The sequence below is a fragment of the Colletotrichum higginsianum genome, chromosome 2 (genome assembly GCF_001672515.1).
Source record: "Colletotrichum higginsianum IMI 349063 chromosome 2, whole genome shotgun sequence".
Taxonomy (NCBI): Eukaryota; Fungi; Ascomycota; class Sordariomycetes; order Glomerellales; family Glomerellaceae; genus Colletotrichum; species Colletotrichum higginsianum.
In genome coordinates, this window is record NC_030955.1 from 1,079,392 (window position 1) to 1,094,286 (window position 14,895).

The following is a 14,895-nucleotide window of genomic DNA, read 5'->3' on the forward strand; positions in this document are numbered from 1 at the left end:
TTGTTTGTTCTTTTTCATTCAGATTCCCGAGCCTGTTATAAGAAGTTGAACATCTACATGGTGTAAGTTGGAACTCGGTCGGTCATCCGCGGATGCCGACCGGGTTCTCAGCATCGGCCGCGTCCCGCGAGTTCCGCCCCCGGCGCCGCACTTTCTTCGGCCGCGTCCCGCAAAGTCCGCAAGTTCCGCTCCCAACGACGACACGCTTTGGAGTTTGCGACTTACAGACGCCGAATCGTTGCTCTCAGTGCAAGTACTGAGCAAACAAAAGTGTCTCAGTGGCAGACATCAAGTTTTCACGATCGGTTCCATTGATTCATCCGTGGATATGATGTCACTCGGGGTGGCTCACACCGCTTTTGAAAGTGGCGAGACACAAACGGTCGATGCGGCTCGACCGGAGCCGGCTTGCGCAGCACAGCCCGCGCGTCACTCTGCGGCTGATACGGCCTCTTTAATGCATCTGTCTCGTCTTTCTTAAGGAACTTGTCGATGTTTCCACACTAAATCTTGGAAAAGGCCATCGTGTGAGCTGCAGCCCGCGGGACTGCATACCTAATCATTTGCTGGGCCAAGACCCAAGGGCGTCGTCTGTACGTTCCCCCGGAACAGCGCTGCTGTTGGCAGTTAAATAATAAAGTACATCACCGAGCGGCAGAATGGCCCTAAAACTGCGCTGGGGGCTCGTTTTTTGGCACTTTCATAAAGACGCAAACAGCAATATGACCCAAGATGCATTAAAAAGCCGGTGGCTGGAGTACGTTGGGGAATCTCCTAGCAGCACGCAACTACTGCGTCAGACTCCATCGTCATCGTGCATACCCCTCTGGCCTGTCTTAATGTAAGCAACGATAACATGTCAATCATCCATCTCACAAGTAGCCGACGGAACCGCGGGGAATCGTCTGAACCACCATACATGTTATGTGATTGCATCACACGGAGTCCGCGCCATCCCGCCCCGTCCCCTGCCTTCAAAATTGCCTGTGCGGCTCCTCACGCAGATAACCCATCCATGTCAAAGCTTGTTCGCACATGGCTTTTTTTTGCAGAACAGTGTAATCGCCAATCTGAATGACCCGTGCGTTCCAAAACTGCTTTTCACGGGTGCCGCCCTTTGCGCATCACACCAAGATTTCTAGGGAGCTAGTTTACATGGGTCTAGCGCCCACATCATTTCATTTCATGATTCATATGCAGCTCATAAAATTCTTAGCAAGTCATTGCGGGGATAATGACTGATCTGGCCAAGGTTTAATCCTGTATGGGTATTTGGTGATCTAACTGAACTGCAATCACATCCTTCAAGAAAGCTAAGCTCAACAGCTTGGGAGGGGCCGTGGCGTACACCAACCCAGGTAGAATAAAAGAGCAAAGATGAGAGCACAGGGGAAGTTCGAAAGTTGGAAGATGCGAATGAAGAATTACGGTTTTCGTCATCCGCTCAGTTTATTATGCGGGGTCAAAACCACAAGGGTTTTAGTTGCAGTAAAGGTCTGACTGGTCATCAAATCTGCAAAGGCCGGTATACCAGCGGGTGTAAAGCTATCAAGTGGTCAGTGAAAGCTTTTGAGAAGGAAGCCGGGAAGTCTCGCGTTGATCGTGCCACCGTCTCCCTGAGACCAGAAGGCGTTATTCTTGCCCATGTAGAAACAGTCGTAACTATTGAGAAAGTTAGAATTTACGGCGAAATAACACAAGGAAGACCGTCGTACTCAGTCTTGAGAGGCCAGATAGCAAGCTCCTGACTGGTCAAGCCATATATTCCTCGACGGTCTCTAACGTCATAGCCTTTGTTGTAGCAGATGGCGGCAACCGCCTCCGTTGGGTAGGGGTTGTGGTCAATCATTATCTTGGTTGTGAGCTGAGTGAATTGCTCCCGCGCCTGTAAACAACATTAAGAAAGTTTTCCACACGCATATTTCAGTCAACGAAGTCCGCACCTCATTCCAGTTCGAGATACTCTTGACATGGTTGTAGGCGGCAGATCCAGCAGCATAGATGATCTGCCCCAAGCCGACATTAGTAGCGCTATGGGTGTTGAGGCGCTTGGAAAGAGCTTGACCATTCTTGGTCTTAGATAGCTGTTCTTTGAAGTCGGCTTCAATCGTCTTCCAATCCGGCTTGAAACTATCAGAATCAACCCCCGGCAGTCCGTCAGAGGAAGCTGGTGGGGCCCCAAGCACCGGAGACGAGGCAGCAAGGCCAAAGAAGTAAGCGACAGCGATCTCTTTGAAAAGCATGATATTAATTTGTCCAAAATGTGGCGAGAAACGAGTGTGAAGTTGATAAATGATTGAGCAGATGAGCTGGTTGGGACAACAGAGGATAGGAAAGCTGGTAGATTAGGCGGTCTCCAAGTATATGTAATTTCTTCTCCGGACCTGCGTATCTTCACTTGATCTTGTCACATAAAAGACATCGGCATCCGTGGGAAGCGGCTGGAAAGAGTTAGATAAATTGAACGCCTTGATTAATTGAGGGCGGTGCCCGTCGGAGGCCGTCATTGCTAATCGAATTATGATAGTAAATTATGGAAATGAGAGCCTTAGACACCAGGACCTATAGGAAGGGTTGCCTGCATATGGTTACCGATTAGTGATCATTGACCATAAACGGGTTGGTCCTCACTTTAAGGCCTCTGCAAATTTGGGTCCCCGGAAGGGTCAAACATCCAGACCATGTAGATGTCAAACTTACTTTGACGACTGTTGTTGTTCTGTGGAATGTAAGAATGACAGTGGAGTAAAAAGGATGAAGAACGATCTTTTTGAAACGATGTTACTGGTTAAGAATGGCGGACTTAACTAGGCCGAGAGGAGGTGGGACTTCAGTTAGCGTTAGTGGCAGAACTACGGAAAGGCCGATTGGATATCAGGATATCAGCATCATGAACAAAGTATCCAGGTAAAATTGCATTAGCCGGCTAAGCACCACTCTGCTTGGAGCCCGAGAAACTGCAAAAACGACCTAAATTCCGTTTAGACTGGCTATGCTTTTCTAACCACAAAGGCTGATACAACCTTGCACTTGTTTCAGCTACATATAAAATCGGTCGACCGTTACCACACGAAACTTCATAACTGCCATCTTCAAAACTTCATCATATTCCTTCACTATAAGCATGATGAGGTTCCCACCGGTTTCTATCTTTGCCTTTTTGTGAGCATTCTCGGGGAAAATACCACCAAGTCAAGTTTGTAAACGTCTGCTAACACGATACGGTCAGTACGAGCGGCGTGTTGGGCGACTTGCACAACTTCTGTGCCTGTGGAAAAAGACATCGTGGTGACGCAGTGGTTGGAGCATACGTGAGCAGCAACAGGAACGCTGTAAAGGTCAGTATTAACCAGAAGCAGTGGGCATTCAACACCGACGCCACCAAATATGCGTGCTCGAAATACGCCTTACGCAATACCGGCTCAGAGACATGGGACAGTTGCCCTGACTGTAAGCAAGCCATATCTACGCTTTCTGTAATCATATTAACTCGACTATAGGCAAGATGGACACGTACTACATGGACTCCAATCCAACACCGTCGTGCTTCTCCTTCGGCTTCCATCTCGGCGGGGATGAGTTTGACTACTACTGCGGACTCAATGGACTCCAGGGCTACTGCAAGGATGCCGACTAGGACTTGATATCATAAGCTGTGCCTGATATATGTAGTTTTAGTTTCTAGGTGTGATGTAGAGAACTTTTGCTTGTCATCATAAGCCGGAAGCCGGGCCCGAAGTAGTGCCGAGACGGCCGATCCACTGCCCCGCCATCGGATGCAACTGTCCGCCCCACTACCCCGCCGTCTAACTCCTGCCCTGCCTATGACTTAAGGCTCCACGCTCGCAACTTCACGCGACCACCTACAGCCCCTCAACCATCTCGCCATCTCGACATCGCATCAATCACCATCTCAACCCAACCTTATCCAAATCTGTAAGATCTCGCAATGGCCGAAAACCCCAGTGCGAAGCGTCAAAGATCCTCCAAGGACGTCCCTTACGAGCTCATCTACTGGCCCGGCCTACCCGGCCGAGGTGAACACGTCCGGCTCCTCCTCGAGGAGGCCGGAGCCGAGTACACCGACACGGCGCATGTCGAGGGCGGCGTCAAGACAGTGCTGGCCCAGATCGATGACAAGTACCTCGGCGACGAGCTCAACCCGCCCCCGCTGGCGCCGCCGATCCTCAAGCACGGCGACCTCGTCATCAGCCAGACGCCCAACATCCTGCTGTATCTCGGCCCCCGTCTGGGCCTCGCGCCCAAGATCTCCGGCGACGACGACGGCATCTACCACGTCAATGCGCTTGCGCTGACGGCGCTCGACGGCTTGAGCAACGAGGCGCACGACACGCACCACCCTGTCGCGACTGGGCTGTACTACGAGGACCAGAAGGAGGAGAGTAAGCGCAAGGCCAAGGATTACACCACCAACCGACTGCCCAAGTTCTTCGGCTACTTTGAGAGGGTTCTGAAGAGCAAGACCAGCGGCGAAGGACCTTGGCTCTACGGAGGATCGTTGACATATGCAGACTTAGTGCTGTTTCAGGTGAGATCCCCCTCCCCAAGGTACGAGTATGTTAGATGATGCTGAGCTGCGCAGTGCATCGATGGCCTCAAGTTCGCCTTCCCCAACGCTCTCAAGCGCCTTGAGGGAAGTGGCGACTACAAGGGGCTCTTCGAGCTCTATGACGCTGTCAAGGAGCGTCCAAAGATCAAGCAGTACCTCGCCAGCGACCGAAGACAGAAGTACTCTCAGGGCATCTACCGTCACTACCCGGAGTTGGATGAAGAGTGATGGAGAGCAATGGATAGAGAGAGGCGTCTTCTTGATCAGAGACGACTCAATGAAGACGTAGCCGAAATAGAAGACATGCTTTGAATCACGTGTGGAAATTGTGAGGGGCATAGCAGTGCAGTCCCCATTTGTTTTAGCTGAAATTTATTTGTGATGCTGGTCCAGTGGGCTCTGCCACAAAGACTTTCCGGTTCTGATCTCGCGAACATTCCCGAGATGCCAACGTGAAGCAATGTAATCGTGGCAGGTGTTCGCTCAATGACTTTTGCAATGCAGGGTCCCAGAGCCCGAAAGTCGCTGGTATTGTCGCTATTAACAGCGTTTCTGAGATTATCATTCGGCAGTGGCGGCCCAAGTTGTAAAATTTTTGAACATGGGAACGCTTGGATATCAAATAATGTCCGAGAGGCCTTCGAGCTCACATCAAGCGAAGACTGAATGAAAATGGCAACATCGCTTTTTGACCAGACCCCTCCTGTAATACAGAGGCTAGTGGAAAAGAAAATCAGTCATCCGTTGAGTATTCACCCGGTAACCCATCAACGCGACCGGACGCGTGCCTTTTTTTCTCGACTTCCAACGCGTTCGCCTCACCCTCAAAGCCGTGGCACCAGCCACAAAAACAACAATAGAGCGCGAAACTCTTCGCTCTCGCAACAGCGCAAGGTCTCTGACCAAAGTGGCAAGAAGCCCCGATCCTCGAATTCGCTTCACCAAACTCCCATCGTCCAACCCAGACATAAAGATGTCTGATGTGGACGAAGCTTTCGCTCCGCGCCGCGGCCGCGACGCCCAGCGACGCAGTCGCAGAGCCGTATTGGTAAGTATTTCCGTTCTTTTACACACCCAACTTGCTGTATTCATTTCCTTCCTACAACCACACGAGTTGTTTGACTGACTTTTTTCGTGAAGCTGCAGAAGGAACGCAGCTTGGCTGCCTATGATGACGGCTTTGAACCTCCGATGTCCCCGAACACCCCTCCGGCCCTCCTCGTTGATTACGGCAACGTGGAGCACCACACTACTTGGAATTACATCCACTTCATGAGCAACAACCTCACCAGTAATCACGAGGTCACCAATGACTCTGGCCATTCGGCAGCTGACGGACACCACGGCAACAGCTCCACCGGTTACAGCTACAACAATGGCGAATACAACAGTGCTCCCACCACTGAAGATGGTCCCAGAAACTCTTTCAAGCCCATCAACGCCCAAGTTGCAGGCACTGGCAACGCAAGTCTTAGCAGTGGTAGTAGCAGTTCCGGCGGCGGCGGCGGTGGTGGCAGTAGCAATGCCAATGCCAATGCCAGCATCAACCCCATCAGCAGCTACCCTACCAACAGCTTCAAGCCCATCAACGGAAACGTGGCGGACAGTGGTAACAGCAATGGCACTACCATAAACGTTCCCAAGCTCAAGTCCATCAAAGGAAACGTGGCCGGCAATGGCAGTGGCAATGGCAGTGCCAGTTATACCTTCACTGCCTACCCCAAGCCAAAGGAATTCCACGCCTTTGAGCCTTTGAACGCCCGAGGTCTTCTTGCTTCCGCCATTCGACTCTCTCGCAAAGACCACTAGGATTGGATCGTCATCCGAGACCCATTGGATCCTGCTTTCCGTCAGGAGTGTGTTGCTCATCTCCGAATGCTCGCCGACTTCCTCACCGAGGCCTTTGACGAAGACCCTGACCTAGAGCCTGTCATACCTCACTTCAACCACAAACATCTCGACCAGATGGGAACCATCATTAAGGCTTTCAACTACTACTTCTTCGTCTTGGCAGCCTTTGTTGTTCTCTACACAATCAAGTTGGCTGTGGCTGCGCATGTAGGTCTCATGCTTCTTGGCTGGGTTTTCCAGGCGTAGACGGGCGCTAGGACTTGCAATATCTTGCACAATACTAGGAGACAGGACTTGAGAATGGCAAAATGCAGCTGGGATTGAACATGGGTCTTGCCTCTCTTAAGGGAGGCTGTTAGCAGGAGCAGCGTTGCAAAGTACCTAGGGCAAATATGCAAGCACAAACACAAAAAAGAAGACAGAGCTGCAGCTTTATGCAACAAATCAATTGAGAACGAATTGCAGTTTCATGGCAATATGCTCACTCGTATCAACGTCAGACTTCGAAAGAAGGAGCGATACCTCTCGTACAACGTAACAAGTCAGGGAAGGAAGGAAAGGCTTTACGCCCTCACAAAATCCACTCTCCTGCCCATACATCTGGTCACCTACCCTCTTATCTCCCAAAAACCAAAGAAAAAATAACCACACCTCCCACCAAGAAGAAGAACTTCAGCCAAGACCCAGCGAAATAGCAATTTACCCTCTCCCTTGTGGATAGTTTGCTTTTGCAAGGCGTTCTTTCTCGCCTCTCTTGACAAACATTGATCTTTTAATAGGAAGTTGACAAAAAGAACCGCTACAAAGCGCCAGTCGGAAGCGGAAGCGCCTTTGACTACTTCAACCCCAACGTAAGCTTCCCCCGCCACCCCCAGTGATGCCACCAGGGTCCAAGGCTCCATCGCTGACTTATTTGACAAACCAGAAAGCGATTGTCACAGGCAAAAAAGACTCCATGGAGCAGCTGGCTGAGAAAGCCGAGAGACTCGGCATCTTCGAGGCCAACGAGGCATCCGAACCTTCTTCCGACAAGCGGGACAAAGACCATTCCAAGGGCCGAGATCGCCCTTCTGAGCTTGGGTTCTTGAGACGGAGCCCTGAAGATGTCATACGCCATATCGTCCAATTTCTTTCTTAAGAAGTCCATTGACTCGTATCCTCCCTAATGTACCTCACTTGCGTCAGCCAAACTGGGCTTGGGTTGCAAAGAAATCGCAGCAGTAAAGTGAAACGGTGGATCAGCAAGCGCACCGACGAGGACAATCCCGGGTGGGATGGGCGGAATGCCGATGCCAACTTCGAACTGGTTGGGGGCACGAAGCAAAACTCTTGATTCGCGTTTGTCGCTCTCTGCGAGGGGCCAGTCGTAGAACACGATGGAGATTGAGGAGATGTAGATAAAGTCAAAGGTCTTCCCCGTGTCTTCCCCAAAACATCACTGGTTTGTGTCTCTACTCTCGACCTTACCTTCCACTCTGGGTCACGTTATTCCCAGACTCTCTGAGCCGAGACAAAAAGACCACTTGACAAGTGATTTCGAATACCCGCCAATTCTCAAACTCACCCAGCCCTGAATTGAAGAGCTTATAAACTGGAGGCAACACTTTGCTTTTGGCACACAGTAAAGTTCGTGATCACCACACATCACCGCCAACTTACCTCGGTTTGTCGGTAATCCGCAATAATGAGCGAATCGCCTTCCGTAGACAGCGACACTGCCGCCCCCACGCCTCTGGTAAGTAGCAAACCTTTCCTCCAAGGATTACTGTGTTTACCAACGCGCCCAAAAGACTGAATATTTCCGTGGCCTCCGCAATGATCTATTTTCATGAGAAATCGCCAGTCTGGATCTCCCATCACCCTCCGTGTTCGTCAAGATACTGGACGATATCGATGCACAAGCACCCGACTTTGGCAAAGAGGCTCTATTTCTTCTCAAGAAGCTGGAGATAGTTACCATGCACTTCGAAGCCGACCGTAGAGTGAAAGAGGCTAAACGCCTCTCGGCCGCCGGCGAGATCGAGAATCTCCGCCAAGAAGTCGCCGGCCTGAAGCTCAAGATCGCCAACCTACAAGAAGAGACCACCATCACGAAGATGAAGGTGCGGGCCATGGAATGTTGGGCGGCCGGCTTGAAGCATGCGGCGCAGGCTCCCCACTTTGGGCCCGATGTCAACGACGGTAAGCCGCAGGCGCCCTGAATCCCTGGACGACAAAACAATCGAGCTCGGGACATGACTGGATTTCTGTGGGACCTCGATTCCGGAATCTCGCTCATCAATGGCAAAGGATGGGGTTAATGCATGTCTCAGGAGCTGTTCTAGGTTCTTTTCAAGCCCATCGAGTAAGCCAGACCAGGCATCCAAGGAGGTCCAAATTTCTATAGTGCACGGCACCGTTGTTGGGGAAAGTTTCGCGGATCTAGATCATGGGAAGGAGTCCTTACCTAAGTTAACCCCGGACCAGACAATGTGTGAGAGACAAGGTACACCAGTATTTCGTTTCCTTTTCCGCAATATCGCAAGTTGAAGGTGACCTCAACATGTCACCGTGCAAGTCAGACCAATCCAGACCTGTCATGATGCCTGCATCACACAAAACTCCAAACTAGGCGATGAAGAATCTTCAACTAGTGAATATTATGAATAACAGTGAATTTTGTATTATTTAGATGTGTCTTACTATATTTTGCGCAAAAAAAGTCGTCAGAAAGCAATAAACAATCCACTCCGCCAGAAACAGTAGACACTCTAAGCTGACAGAGATATACAAGACCTCAGGAACTCTTCTTTCCGAATTCCTGCTACAATTTCTCAGCAGAATCTAGCTCTTTTCAGCACTTTTTGTATCAGAGCATTGCAGTAAGTTCCACCAGCACACGCCGCAACATAAGGTTGTGTTGTTACGAAGGCCGTTGTTGATTCCATTCCAAACAGTAACACAGGAAAGAATGGCGTCAACTATGCAAATGCGGGCGACCGAGTCTCGCTTGGCCCAGATTCTGGTAATGACCCAGCAGTTACTTCGGCTTCCTCAAGAAACTAGTCTTCCAGAAAGTGTAAGTTTATTCCTTTATCTGGGCTCTCCAAGACCCTTTCAAGGCTTGATACACTCTCTGACTAACAACACTTCACCATTAAAGGAACACGACTGGCTTGTTGCCCTAGCTTTGAAAAAGATGCTGGGGGATAGAAGGGAACGCATTCTCCCGATAGTACTTGAAGTCCAAGTGCAAGTAGAAGGGCTCCGCCTGCAACTTGCGGGTGGAGGAAGTGCATACTTTGAGCCGTGGATTATCGACGCAATTACGATCCTGAAGATTCACGTCGATGCTTGGTTCTGCCTGAAGTCTGGGCAGAGAATCTCCGAGAGTATTCCACCAGTAGCATCCGGTCTTCGACCAGCAACCAACAGCTTTCCAGCAGCAGACTACGGGTTTCCAGGGGCAAACGGGAGTGAAAACCGTTAAGATGGCTGCTTCAGGCGGAATAATGGCGCTGTCTACACTCCGCTTCATGGTTCGGGTTCTGGAATAATGCAGTTGATTGAGAGGGGGGCGAAGTTCAACACTTAGTAGAGAGGAGGGAAAACTCAACAATCCCACTTAGTTTTGAAACCGTGTCCTAGATCTTTTGGCCCACACTGCTCACTCAGCAGTTGATTTTCTTTTTGATGCCTTGCAGTCTGTTGCATTCCTTTCTCAGCTAGGCTCTCAGCAAGCCCAGGTTATCCACAATCTACCTGTTCCATCTAGGACTCTCTTTCAGTTTGATAGAGGAATGCGACATCCTTGTCCCCAGACTAACAGCTTGCTTGTTTCTGTAATCGAAGGGAGTTGGATAAGTGGTTTAATTCAATCGGCTGTCAATGGAAACTTCTCAAAGAAGAATCTATTGAAAGGTGGACAGCTAGGACTACCACATGGTTCCACCAACTCAAAGGGAGAAATGTTTCGGAATATATATCAACCCTTATATCGCTCCGAATATGCTTCAGCATCTTGCAGTGGCTAGCATGCTTTTCCAACTCACCCTCCGCCGTTTTGTAACTGCGTCAGCTATCAATTTCTCTTTGGACCCAAAAACTACAATGGGGACTAGCAAGCCTGGGAAACAGATCAACGAGAAAAAGGGGCCTGCTGAATCGCAGGCTCAGTCTCTTATCATTGGAGTACGTTGAACAACTGTCCACAAAACCCCCCCTTCCTAATCGAAGTGTCCCTTGGAGTGTTTCTAACGAGCAGACAGGACTGGCACAACGAACCCTACCCATGCACTGCTCCAAAATGCCTCGAGATAGTCAGGATCGTGGGTAATTTCAAAAAGATTCCCACCGACTACAAACTTCCGACCGAGGTATGAGATACCCTTTTTGAACAACTTGTCCTGGCTCAGTAATCTTGTCTGTGGCAGACTCCGCTCAGCTAACCCCTTTGCATCCAATCAAACTGCAGCCTAAATACGAGTTCTACGCTGTCGTGATCGAGGAGCTGAAGTCGCAGCGAGAGGTCATGGCGCTCGATTCGGAAATCATTACGAAGAAGCTCTCCGACTTGTTCGACAAGTGGAACAGCAAGCAAGATCTTCGCTTGGATGATGAAGTCATCAATGCTGTCGCTAAAATGAAGATCTACACGGACGCTTGGGTGAAGACGATTGAGGAAATCGAGGGGCTGAAGTTTGCTGGAAACCAGCAGATCATCTCTTCGAAGGCAAGCAAGGCTTCACAGACATTCAAGAATAAGAAGTGACAAAAACTCCATCAATAAAAGAGCAGAATGTCTATAAGGATAGAGCTTCGTAGTATTCCTATGTGAAAGAACACTTCTGAGTGCATTCTTTTAGTGAGGGTCAATCAGACAAGTTTGTGCTTTTTTACCAGTAGGATCAACCATCTTCTAGCCATCTTTGACTTACCAGGTTTCAATATGGACTTGAATAAGCGGGAGTCAGTTGGAGCTACTTTGTCTCCTCTGTTATCCAACGCAGACATTTGATAGGCAAGATAATGCCCTAATCATAGGCGCAGTCTGTCGCTTGTTTCGTTGCCCTACCCCTCGACGTCCCCATTAGATAGATAGAGGGATAGATCCATATTTGAGGGTATGAAGATCTTGCTACTAATGATCCTCTGGTTAAATGCCACAATTAGATGAGATTTAAATTTTTAACCACTAAAGACAATGGGTTTTCCACCTTCATGGTTTAGGGAAATATTCTTGGAGCCTAAGACTCAAGAGGGCTGGAGGCACATTCCGCTTGATGCCGAAAGAGCTTGTGTTTGACGTGGTGAAACGAAACCAACAGAAACATGATGTGATTGATGTTGAATTGAGGTTTGGAGGGTGATTGAAATTGTGGCTGGGAAAGACAATGTCCAGGGTGACTGAATCAGTCAGCAGCCGAGGTCTGCTTTACTTTAGCAATGGGTCTTTGAGAACAAAGTTCTAATTGAGTAAGGAGATGGACTTTTGGCAATCTATGGGCAACTTCTTTGACGAGAAGAGATGAATACCAATGGTTGATGCCTAGTAGATACGGAGGCGCAGGCGGTGTGGCCGTTTGCACTGGATCTGCCCTCACCCGCAGTTCCGCGCAATTCACTTCAATTCCTCCTGAATACTAAAACCCCTTTTCCGAAGAATACGACAACCCAAAATATCTTCTTACTATTCTACAGCCAAGTCTAGCCTCCCGCGACTTAGCATCGTCACCTCCTCCGACTCAGCCTGGCCTCGCCACATTCAACAAACTCCCCGGATCAGCCAGCTCCCCAGTCGGCCCTCCCATAATCCGTTGGCCATGACGAAGAAAAAGAACCCGCCTGGAAAGAATCAGAGGGACCGCAAAACGGCCAAGAAAATCCGCGACGAGGGCGCCGAGAAGTCGCGCCACCATGTCGAGCCGAAGAAACAAGCCCATGTGGACGAGAAAGGCAGAAAGCTCACGGTCGTCATGGGTGGAGAAACGGTTTGGTCCAACCCCCCTCCCTTCTCCTTCTGATTCATTATGTTGACATAAATCTCACCATTAAATTGAAAAAAGAAGCGCTAAAATTGGCCTGCAACAGGAAATGAACTTTCTCTGGGAGCAGATGAAAACGACGCACGCCCTGCAAAGGAAGTCGGACAGTATCGCAAACGACGTCGAGATTCTGCGGGCGAACCTCGCCGGTTCTCAGAACGCTCAAGATGGAGTCCAGGAAGACTTTGAGAAGCTGGAGCACGATGCTGAAGTGCTCCAGAGCCTCATGAGAGACGCCATGTTTGAGAAACAGAAGACGGAAGTGGCCCACCGGGGCATCCATATTTTGGACTTCGTGAGTACCTTTCACGTTTATTATGCGTTCAGAAGGCGGTGCTGACTATCTTAGTTCCCACTCCACGCTTTGGCAGCCTGCAAGATGGACGACAACGATATTTTGACTGGATTTGAGAATGAACTGGCCGAGATTGAGGGGAGAATGAAGGATTTACGGCTGAGACTCGCCACGGATGTCTGAAGAAGTCGAGGGTGTTTTTCTTTGAATGTTGGGCATAAATACAAACGGCAGGCCAATATCGAGACAAGCGGGCTCGTTTACAGCAGTTTGACTTGATGTTTGGAAGGGTCTGCTGTGTTTGCGCGTATTAACAACAACTGCGGCATCCTGGATCTATAGTGTCAGGGACCGATGACTAAGGGGCACATGGGGGGGCACCGGGGGCCCTGTATGCAAGGGATCGGCCGGCATATCCATAGTCCGGCGAGGCATTTAAGGGCCTCCAGCGAAGCCAGAGGCTTGAGGAGGTCAGATTCGAATGGTCATCCTTACCTATACCTACCTTTCAGTCTGTTGAGGGCATCATCATCGAATCTTTCACTCTGTGCGAACCCAGCCTCTGACATATAGCTCTTGGAGGTGGGCAGCCGCCGGAGTCATCAATATGAACTTTTCTCGCTCTGAACAATCCATTTCTTTATTTTGAGATTTACAACAGACATGAAACTCCCCAGAAACTTTTCTGGGGCTTTCGAACGACTGTCTTGTCTCCGACAAACTCCTGATCCACCTCGACATAGTGGAAGGGGAGAGGTTGCAGGATATTGATATTAGAGAACGGGATATGGGCCGCAGTTTCCTACAAATTCCGAACAAGGTTCTCTTTCTGTGCGCTAGCAAGACAGAGAGTAGCAAGTCCCGTTTCGGGCGGTTTGAACTGCTGGACAGTGTTCAGGCAAGGAAGTAATGGATAAGATGCCCTGAGCCGGTCCCCAGCGGGAATCTCAGCGCTACCATAGAGACCGGCAGTTGCCTGGGGCACTCAATTTTGGCTATGCCTCTTTTGGCGTAGACAGACGGGCCGGCCCGTCGGACACGATCGCCCGACCCGATCATTCGACGACACCTCCCATTTTTGGTATCTAGGCATCTGCCAGTGACGAGACTTAAGTTGGTCAATGTCAATCTCTGCTGTTCATTTAGGCAGATATATGTACTCAGGAGGTCTGCATTTTAGCCGCTGCTTTATTTATTTTCCTGTATCTCAGCTTGGTCTCTGGCCTGGATCCTAGGACAGTACTCGCCATTGACAACGTTATGAAGGGCAGCAAATCATGCCTTGATTATCCAGGGCTTGAAACCTCTGGCATACACAATAGTTGTCATTAAGAGAAACCATGCGACCCAAAGCACTTCTAGCAAGATTCGACAAGGAAGCACTAGTAAGCCTGCAAGACAAAAAGAGCATCAGACATGGTTCAAGCTAAATTTTTCACAGCCTTTGTCTCTTCAAATCTTTTTTCTCAGTCTCTTACTTTTACCTAGAGCTCTTTCGACTGCCTAAACAAATCCTCATACCATACTTCTGTGTCTTGAGATCGACGTACAACTTGTGAAGTTCCAGTATCCTCAATCAAACTTGCCTCAAGGCCTTTCAAGACTCAATTTAAATGCAACACTGAATTTCTTGGAGTCTCTACTTGATAGAGGTCTTCATCTGGCTCTCAAGAGTGTTGAAGGCCTCCGGCTTGATGTGCTTAGTGGTCTCATCCAAGATCATTTCCTTGGTGTCGGTCGTGATCTCGCCCATCAGCTCAGTGTATAGGAAGCACCCCTAAAAGAGGCAGTTATAGAAGGACCCTGGGTGCCGAACTTTTCATTCCATACCTTGGAGTTGGAGGTGACAGGATAGTTGCTTTAGGCAGCAGCCTTCTCTTTCACAACTGCGATGGCATTCTTTAAGTACTGCCTGAGAGTGGCTGCACCAAGATTTTCCTCCAGAAGCCTCTCTTTGGCTACAGCATACTCAGCATTCTCAATATGAAGAGGTAGCAAGTGCGCGGTGGGACACAGGGTGAAACCAGTACCTAGGGAAACTAGGAGGAAGACAAGCGAGCAGTCCAATTGTTGCCCTACTTTGGAAGGGGCTGCAGCATTGCTGTACTGACTTTTTAGGAAGGTGCCTAGGTAAGTAAGTACCTTAGCGAAGGCAG

The 14,895-nt window shown here is 49.6% G+C and overlaps 8 protein-coding genes across 8 annotated transcripts; 7 read left to right on the top strand and 1 right to left on the bottom strand.

Annotated features, from left to right (window-relative positions):
- Positions 1–1,556: 1,556 nt before the first annotated feature.
- Positions 1,557–2,243, bottom strand: CH63R_02076 (uncharacterized protein; the record flags this gene model as incomplete). The annotated part of the gene is made up of 3 exons (XM_018297051.1): positions 1,557–1,662; positions 1,716–1,885; positions 1,944–2,243. 3 exons carry the CDS (start codon positions 2,241–2,243, stop codon positions 1,557–1,559), a joined length of 576 nt encoding a protein of 191 aa, XP_018161867.1.
- An 881-nt stretch (positions 2,244–3,124) lies between these two features.
- CH63R_02077 (uncharacterized protein) lies at positions 3,125–3,637 on the top strand (the record flags this gene model as incomplete). The annotated part of the gene is made up of 3 exons (XM_018297052.1): positions 3,125–3,162; positions 3,230–3,450; positions 3,501–3,637. The coding sequence occupies 3 exons, from the start codon at positions 3,125–3,127 to the stop codon at positions 3,635–3,637; spliced, it is 396 nt and encodes a 131-aa protein (XP_018161868.1).
- Positions 3,638–3,949: 312 nt separating this feature from the next.
- CH63R_02078 (Glutathione S-transferase) lies at positions 3,950–4,798 on the top strand (the record flags this gene model as incomplete). Its single annotated transcript, XM_018297053.1, has 2 exons — positions 3,950–4,549; positions 4,604–4,798. The coding sequence occupies 2 exons, from the start codon at positions 3,950–3,952 to the stop codon at positions 4,796–4,798; spliced, it is 795 nt and encodes a 264-aa protein (XP_018161869.1).
- A 745-nt stretch (positions 4,799–5,543) lies between these two features.
- On the top strand, positions 5,544–6,379 carry CH63R_02079 (uncharacterized protein; the record flags this gene model as incomplete). Its single annotated transcript, XM_018297054.1, has 2 exons — positions 5,544–5,618; positions 5,711–6,379. 2 exons carry the CDS (start codon positions 5,544–5,546, stop codon positions 6,377–6,379), a joined length of 744 nt encoding a protein of 247 aa, XP_018161870.1.
- Positions 6,380–6,445: 66 nt separating this feature from the next.
- On the top strand, positions 6,446–7,559 carry CH63R_02080 (uncharacterized protein; the record flags this gene model as incomplete). The annotated part of the gene is made up of 3 exons (XM_018297055.1): positions 6,446–6,628; positions 7,201–7,272; positions 7,347–7,559. The coding sequence occupies 3 exons, from the start codon at positions 6,446–6,448 to the stop codon at positions 7,557–7,559; spliced, it is 468 nt and encodes a 155-aa protein (XP_018161871.1).
- Positions 7,560–8,105: 546 nt separating this feature from the next.
- On the top strand, positions 8,106–8,622 carry CH63R_02081 (uncharacterized protein; the record flags this gene model as incomplete). The annotated part of the gene is made up of 2 exons (XM_018297056.1): positions 8,106–8,156; positions 8,299–8,622. 2 exons carry the CDS (start codon positions 8,106–8,108, stop codon positions 8,620–8,622), a joined length of 375 nt encoding a protein of 124 aa, XP_018161872.1.
- A 1,888-nt stretch (positions 8,623–10,510) lies between these two features.
- Positions 10,511–11,171, top strand: CH63R_02082 (uncharacterized protein; the record flags this gene model as incomplete). Its single annotated transcript, XM_018297057.1, has 3 exons — positions 10,511–10,591; positions 10,669–10,776; positions 10,875–11,171. The coding sequence occupies 3 exons, from the start codon at positions 10,511–10,513 to the stop codon at positions 11,169–11,171; spliced, it is 486 nt and encodes a 161-aa protein (XP_018161873.1).
- A 1,051-nt stretch (positions 11,172–12,222) lies between these two features.
- On the top strand, positions 12,223–12,922 carry CH63R_02083 (uncharacterized protein; the record flags this gene model as incomplete). The annotated part of the gene is made up of 3 exons (XM_018297058.1): positions 12,223–12,390; positions 12,491–12,739; positions 12,794–12,922. 3 exons carry the CDS (start codon positions 12,223–12,225, stop codon positions 12,920–12,922), a joined length of 546 nt encoding a protein of 181 aa, XP_018161874.1.
- Positions 12,923–14,895: the final 1,973 nt, after the last annotated feature.